Source organism: Xiphophorus maculatus, chromosome 2, assembly GCF_002775205.1.
Source record: "Xiphophorus maculatus strain JP 163 A chromosome 2, X_maculatus-5.0-male, whole genome shotgun sequence".
Taxonomy (NCBI): Eukaryota; Metazoa; Chordata; class Actinopteri; order Cyprinodontiformes; family Poeciliidae; genus Xiphophorus; species Xiphophorus maculatus.
This window is the reverse complement of record NC_036444.1, coordinates 13845739-13854063: the sequence shown is the minus strand read 5'-3', so window position 1 is coordinate 13854063 and position 8325 is coordinate 13845739. Positions and strand designations below refer to the sequence as shown.

Below are 8325 nucleotides of genomic sequence, written 5' to 3'. Positions count from 1 at the left end.
TTGTGACTTACAACTGTCATTTCAGCAGTATTCCCATTTGTGTAAACCATATTATTCCTGTATAGAAAATACTTTGTCCTTTTGTGATATTGTAATTTTCTGAAAAACTGCATTTGTGTTCTTTTTAACATTTTTTTTTACAGACATTTTATATATATTATATATGAGCATTTTCATTTATTTTTGTATTCCTCCAGAGAAGGAGCTGACATCTCTTCATGTTTAGTTAAAGCCATGGCTCCTCCGTTAGTTCCAGACTTGTGGATCCACAATTCAGTGACTCGCTCTAGTGGTGGATTAGTGTTTACACACCCGGTTTAACAATGAACCCAGTGCTGCAGTGTGCAGATTTTTAACTAAAACATGTTAAAATAGTTAAATTATTTTCTTTCAAAAATAAAAGCTTAGAAAGACCCCCCTCTGGTTTTCAAAATAGAAATTTCACTCATTTGTTTAAATTGCAGCATTTAACTAACTAATCCCACATTATCCCCCTTTAAGAATCACATACTTCTGTTATTTTTTTTTATTAATCAACAGTTTATTTACAGAACATAAAAGTATGCAGGTGAACAGTTTCATAACATTTTGAACAGCAAACCTGCTCCTCTTCAGAGTTATAATTATTTTACACATTGAATTGAACAGACACCAATTACAACAGTTTGGAGTCAGAGCTGCCGCTCATGTGTTTGAGTTTGATCCATGGACGGGCCGCCGTGTCAGCGCCACCCAGGAAGCGCCCATCCCAACTCCTGTTCCCATCACAACACAAGACATCTCATGACTCAAGCGTAACCACTCCTTTGTGAAATAAATATTAATGGGAGCAGGGAAACAACTGAGCCTTGATGACCCATAAAGGAAGAAAGAGTAAAAGTAGTTAGTCGAGGAAGAGCAGAAAACATGTCATAAAAAAATCTGTAATAACACACTGTATGTATGAAAAATAAAGAAAGGTCCACAATCTCCATCACTCACAGTTTTACCATCCAGAGGCTTGCAGGGCATCCAAGTTAACATGGACAGGTTGAAAGGTCAGTGGCAGGCTCAGTTTGGTTTTTAGTCTTGTTACAGTGCAGCTAATGAAATCAGATGGCACCTAAAGCAGAGATCTACTCAGGACAAAGTCCTCTATGCAAGTGTATACAGTGGGCTAGTAGTTGTAGTTAGATGCTTTTATTAAACAGCGACACAATAAAATAAAATTAAAAGAAACATAAAAAAGGTACATCAACCTTCACATCTAGCCAACCTCTCATCCCCACTCAGTCCACTAAAGCCACGTTCCCCCAGATATGTGGGACGTTAAGACACCCTCTCCTCCCAATTGGACAAAGAAAGCCAGGTGAGTAGATCTAAAACCTCTGCCCATGCATTTGAATAGTAGTAGTGAGTTAGGACATAGACACGTCATTCAGTACTAGTGTGCATTGAAATCATAGAATATCAGCAGTTGTTTTCACATATATATTTATATATAAAAAATAAAAGACTGTGTCCTTTAAATGCAAATGAAGCCAGGAGGAGGTCTTGGCAGCAGATGAGTTGTGTTCACTTGACTTTCACTTGTGTTTCCACCTGTGAGGATGCTTTACACCTCATTTTTGTTTCCAGCATAAAGCCTGGTCCATGTCTTGGCTGTAGAGAGGAAAATGTGAAGGATGGATTATAATTCAGCAACATTATTCCTTAAATTATTCCCAAACACTTTGAATAGGATTAAATAAATGAGATATAATTCAGACCTTTGTACTTTTACATATTTTGTCAAACATTGCAATGTGTTTTATTGGGATAGTGCATGATAGACCTATGAAGTAGCACACATTTTTGCTGTGGAAGACTACCTGAAGAATACCTTCTTCTCTCTCTTATTTTTTTTTTTAAATAAAAATCTGGAGTGTGTTAAGAATCAGTGTTAACAGAAGGCCAGAAGAGGTCATGTTTGCCAGAAACAGTGTATTTGATGTAGAAAAACATGTAGCAGAAAGTACATTTAGAACAGATACAAAACACATCCATAGTCAAACATGGTAGTGGCAGCACCATGCTCTGGGGATGTTTTGTTTCAAGGATAAGGAAGCTGGTTAGAACAGATAGGAAGATGAACTGAGCTATTAAATAGCAATGCTGGAAGAAAGCCTGAAAAAGACGAGGTTCACTTTCCAGCATACAACCAGAAATACAATGGTCAAATTCAAGACCAAAATCAAATCTAAAATCTGTAGCAAGACTTGAAACAGACGTTTTCCACCCAACTTGATTAAGCTTAAGATATTTTGCAAAGAAAATTGTGCAAATACGTCAGACTCTAGGAAATGTGGTTCACTAGAGAACTGACTCCACCAAAATTAAAATGCCTTTTTTCCCCCCATCCACTCATGTGTGTTACCTTTTGCTTATCTATCACATGCAGTCCCAATTACGTAGACTGAACAGTCGTAACTTGAGAAAAGTTCAATAGGTATGACTACTTTTGCATGACACTATAAAACCTAAGAAGAATTAAGTCAAGTTTAAGTGTAAAAGGCCAAACACACAGTGACAGCAGTGTTTGAAGTATCGCCCAGATATCAATCTGTGTCGTCTTTTAACACCTGCAACTCTAATTGCAGCACTTCAGATTGATGGTGAGAACTGATCTTTGTGTTAAACTTATTGCGATTGTCATATTTCTTTTTTAAGGGGTTGGTATGAAGTTTCCACCTTTTCTTTGGAAAAGCTAAAATAAAAAACAAAATCATCCCAGCAGTTATGGAATTTGAGATTTTAAAGCAACCAAGTCAGTGAGTAAAATGTCTGCTCTATCCGTTCAATTTGCCTAATTTTTTCACTAATTATTTTATTTTATAACATGAAGTGTTCATTATCAGCAAATGCAAACCCAGTAGGAGTAAACTGGCATGATTTCAAATCTCTGGAATTTATAATAGCTCTTTAAAATGAGACAGACATGAGTTTTCAAGTAGGTGTGAAGTGGTGAGCAGCGCTGCATTGAAATCAATCTGCCAATCTGTCTTGATTATGTAAGAACACAATATATGTGATCTACTCTGAATCCTGGTTTGTAGAAGCAGATTAAAGAAGAGCGCCTCTTAGTGGCCAGATTGCAGAATTGTTGAGCAGCCTGACAAACATCTCTTTTCCAAAAATGTCGTTCACATTCTAGTGTCAAAAATAGATAAATATGGTAAACTGATACGATAAGTTTCTTTTACGCTCTGTCTGTAACTATAACACAACATTATTCCATATTAATTATATTTTACAACTCGGTAAGCAAAATTCATGATGTAGACTTGGAAGTCACAATTCGTAGCTGAGCAAGAAAAGAAACATTTAAAATGAATTAAATCAATATTGCTCAGGGCCTAGCTTGGATTTCTTTTAATAGCCTCACCTGTTTCTATGGCTTCAGCTTCACTGGACTTCCACTTCTCTGCAACATCATTTGCTAGGGGATCGTCAGGATTGGGTGCGCTTAGCAAAGCCTGGATAGATAGCAGAACTGTTCGAATCTGCAGAGCTGGTGACCATTTATCTGAAAATGTCAGAGAACAATGAAACAAACGAATTTAAGACACTTAACATAGCAATGGAGCAGTGGATGAATTATTGATGCTCTGTACTGGTGGGAGCACACTTGAGTTAGTTAAAATGCTTTGCTGGGAAGAAAGGAATCATTTAGTGAATATGAAACTAAATACTTTATCAAAGAAGAATTGATTTATACAGGTTCAAGAAGGTGCACGGCTTTAAAAAGTGCAACAAAAAAAAACTGCAAGTACCAAATTAGAGAAAAAGATTTGGCCTACCTTTCAAAATGTCCAGACATATCCTTCCCAGCTTGTCCACATTGGGATGATATATTTTGGTCATGAACCGTACTTTAGGAGCTGCCATGGGATATTCCTCTGGTAAAAAGAGTTCAAGTTTAAATGTGCCTCCCTCAAACGGCGAGTCCTGAGGTCCAGCGATGACAACGTGAAAGTAGCGCGCATTGCCTTCGTCTGGCTCAGCCTTGATGCCTGGCACAGGCTCTGCAAGCAAGCGCTGGGTTTCCTGGATATGGGGGAAAAAAAACAAACAAAAAAAAAAAAACACATCAACATACTTGAGCTGCCTATCTTGGTCACTAAGACCTACATCGGTTATGACCCCCCACTCCCCCAAAAAACAGTGAAAAATAAGTAAATTCATCAGTCAATATATATGATCGGAAAGCAGTTTTTTGATGCATGGGACTTGAAATATTACAGCCTACTAAAAGTCCCAATAATCCTTTGAGACTGAAATATTGCACACATTAAAACTGCCATTTCAAACTGAATGTTTTATGCAGCTCTACATTTCTAAGATGTGGTACAGATTGAGCAGTGAAAAACTTTAAAGAGATGGATTGTGCATATTTAAAGAAGTGAGGAACAAACTATTCACTCAGATGTCTGACATGCAAACATCAAACCAAAACTGTAAAAGATGGGACAATCCCTACATTCAGATCCCCCTTAAATGAATGAACTTAAGTGCATATTTGTGGACTATTAAAGAAAGCCTGCATAGCATAACAGGCATTACAGAGAAACCTAAAACTATTCACATAAGAGACTAGATCTCAGAAACTTCCTGCTTGCTTTCTGCATCTTTGTGAATGGATATAATTGCTTTTCTTTGGTCAGATCACCAACAAGTTAATAGTGAGCAAGTTTATAAAAACTGAGAATAGATGTTTTAAAATAAGTTTTGATCAGGTCCATTGTCATATCACGCTGTAAAACGATCAGGCAGCATCAACCACCAATCTGCAGACCCGTTTTTCCAAGTTTCTTTATTACTATAGATGCCCTTCATAGTTAACCTGCTGTGTACTTCCACTTTTCAGAGGAATATTTGCAGTAAAATCAGAATTACTTTCAACATGATTTGCATGACACATCAAAACTCTGATTTATTCTTTCTTAATAAAGCTTCCAGTCTGTTATTGTACAAAAGCATCCGGCATGTTTACTATGGCTCTGTGGAACACGTTTAACTACAAAGGAAGAGTAAAAAATGGAAATATGAACCAATAAAGTCACAGCTAACACTTGCGACAGCAGTGCTTGTCATCTTTTTGCTCTGTGCAACTGTGAGTGAGATTCCTGAAATGTTTCAGATAACCCACAGACAAAACCATGCAGTGAAAACACAGACAGAAGAGGGGCTCCCTGTCCCAGTCACACGCTCAGGGGGCTCAAGGGCTCGGCCCAGTAAGTAATGTTCCCAGCTCTTCCATCTTTTCCCACCAACTTTAGGCAGTCGGTGCACTTCTTTACACACCTCTCAATCTTTTGCTATTCAGAGAAATGTTCCTTCTGCTATGTTACGGCCCCTGGCCTCTTGAGGCTGTGCAGGCTCTTTGTTTTTTTTCTATTATGTTTTGGTTCTGTGAAAACCTTCTTTTTGTAATAAATCATTTTTTCATTCCACTTTTCCTCTGGACACACCTTTATGTTACCGTCCCTGAACCCCTAGACCTTGGGGGGTGTAACATGCTAAAATAACATTATTTGAAAAACTATAAAGATTGCAAAGTACTGAAAAAACAGAGACTGATAGTTTTGATAAGACTCTCGTCTTTTAATGCCATATTTCTGCTGGAAACGCAGAGACATATTTAAATATACTGAATAAGAGCTGCGTGCTTTATTTAGTTTAAAATCAATCTAAACTCATAAAATATGACATTTTATTTGTGGGAACAAGTATAGTATTAGAGAACAAACAAATACTGCAAATGTGTCAAACATAAATTATTCTGCAAAAGAGCTGCATAGTCAAAGGTTACCAGAGTGTTCCCTCATTTTAGCATTATTACTTTATAGTTTATCCATCATTAACTGCTATAGATTAATGCTGTCAAGTCAATAAAAAATATTTCAACTAAGATTTACCTGGAAAGTATCCTGACAACTATGCGTGTTAAATCAAAATGTTCCTTTGTACTCTGTGCTTCCAATGCTCTCTGTGACCTTTAGGCATCTTGGGATCTGAATCTTTGTCATGTGTGTTAATCTACTGCTGTTAAACTGAATCCAAAATGGGATGCAAAATACAATACATTGATACTTTGAACTGAATTCTTGCATTCAAAACAGCCCTTTAGCCTGTTGGATATACCTAACCAATTGGCTGTCCTTTTTAAAAAAAAAAAAAAAAAAAAAAAAAAGCTAAATTATTTATTTTTGAAAAAAATAAAAAAAAGATAAAAAACTAAAACAATGGGAGGATACAGGGCTGGGCAATAAACCAATAATAAATATAGCAAAAAACACATGAATGCTCAATAATTTTCCTGAACTCCAATCCAGAGCCGCACAGCATTTTGGAGGATGTAGGCAGAGAAAAGACTTGAGCCACTCAACCTCTAAAGCGCAGGTGTCAAACTCCAGTCCTGGAGAGCCACTGCCCTGCAACTTTTTAGATGTGCCTCTGCTGCACCACACCTGAATAGAATAATTAGGTCATTAGCAAGGCTCTGGAGAACTGATCTACACAAGAAGAATTAAGCCATTTCATTCCAGTGTTTTGTACCTGTGTCACATCTAAAAACTGCAGGACAGTGGCCCTTGAGGACTCGAGTTTGACACTCCTGCTCATAAGGGTCAGCTAAGTAAGGTTGGTGGTGGTATCAACTAACTGACTCACTCACTCACTCTCTGGTTGCCTAGCAATAATCTGTTGAATAGTTTGTGCAGCAGCTGTTTGTTTCACCACCATGCTTCATAACTGCTTAAAAATGAAAAATTGTGGCACAGAGAAAAAGGAGACAATGAGTATAACAGGCTTGAGAGGAAATTGTGGATAAAACAGGAATGGTCACTTCGCCAGTTCAGCACAGTTTGTAATCTGGCTGTAAATAATATCATGTGGGCTGTTATTATTGGGAACAAAAAAAAGCATTCTTTGCATAAAAAGACAAGTCTTTCACAATGAAATTTCATGGACTATTGTGAAAATATTTAAAAGTTCATTCTGCAATTAAAGTGGCTTTTGGCATTATTATTAGTAGTAGTAGTAGAAGTAGTAGTACACATGACCTGAAATATGTCAAATAAAGCGGAATCATATACTGAAAGCTAACTTAATAAGAAAATAAGACAGAAGGAACCATCCTCCAACTGCTTATGACTGTCTACATCAGTGCAGATGAAGAAAAATCTGCAGTTTTATTTAGCTTTGCCCAAGGTGTAAGTAAACTCATGAACGCTGATCTATGAAAAAAGCTAAAACAAAAACAAAACAAACTGCAGCAGAAAGAACTTGAGAAAACCTGGTGCGGATAAAGTCTGAAAATATAAATGTTTTTCCAAAATTATCCAGACCAGGACCATGATGAAACTCTGTACTTTTCGATGTCTACAAAGAAATTCTGCCTATCACTCCGGTCAGTTTTGAGCAGCAGAGAAATCATTATTTTGAAATGATTAATTTCATGATTAAGCTTCCATCTGATAGAAACGCACTGCTTGCGTTAACTTCCAGCAGCAGTGAATGACAAATCCTGCGGATTTCTACACGATAAATAGTAGATTTACACGATAAAATTTAATTAAATTGTCATTTACAGAAATGGTTCGTTTCTACATTTATCTCGGTTATAAACTGGAGTCAGTTTAATGAACATGGATCATTTAAAAGTGATCGCTAATAAGCTACCAAATAGCTATCATAGTTAGCTGGCCGGCTAGTTCAGCAATCCTGTAAGCACAAAAAGAAAACTAGAAACCACAACGAGTTAAAAAAAATTATTACAATTAAAAATTTGAGCAAGGCCAGCGGGATAATTATCACTAGTATTTATGTATTCATAGCCTCTGACAATCGTTGTTTCTGGGCACATTAAAGAAGCGGAAGTTACTTTCTGAAACCGACACTAGCTTAATCGATGCTAACGCTGGAACACGAAACTGTGCAGCAGACATAGAAAAACTAGTTTAAATTATAAATTCCAATTTTTAATAACCGAAGAAAACATTCTTCTGTTAGAAAAAAGCACCTTAATAATCCTGCGGGGCAGTCCTGCCATTTTTCTTAAATGCGGGCTTCTAGCTCTCGGTGCCTCCTTCTCTCTGTAGCTGGCATTGACAGCAAACAGACCACTTCCGGGTTCCTGCGTGATGACGGCATAAGCAACAGTATGGCGTGGCCTGGAGAGGTGCTGATTTATTTATTTATTTATTTATTTATTTATTTATTTATTTGTGAATTAATGTTTTTACTTTTTTGGAATACAAATGTAGCTACCATAGAACTAAAATATTTCACTATTAATATAAGAAA

The 8325-nt window shown here is 36.8% G+C and overlaps 1 protein-coding gene across 1 annotated transcript; it reads right to left on the bottom strand.

Moving 5' to 3' along the window:
* Positions 1 to 524: 524 nt before the first annotated feature.
* On the bottom strand, positions 525 to 8154 carry ube2n (ubiquitin conjugating enzyme E2 N). The gene is made up of 4 exons (XM_005802253.3): positions 8042 to 8154; positions 3819 to 4065; positions 3404 to 3544; positions 525 to 1641 (listed from the first exon to the last, which is right to left on the bottom strand). Exons 1-4 carry the CDS (start codon positions 8069 to 8071, stop codon positions 1595 to 1597), a joined length of 465 nt encoding a protein of 154 aa, XP_005802310.1. The 5' UTR covers positions 8072 to 8154; the 3' UTR covers positions 525 to 1594.
* Positions 8155 to 8325: the final 171 nt, after the last annotated feature.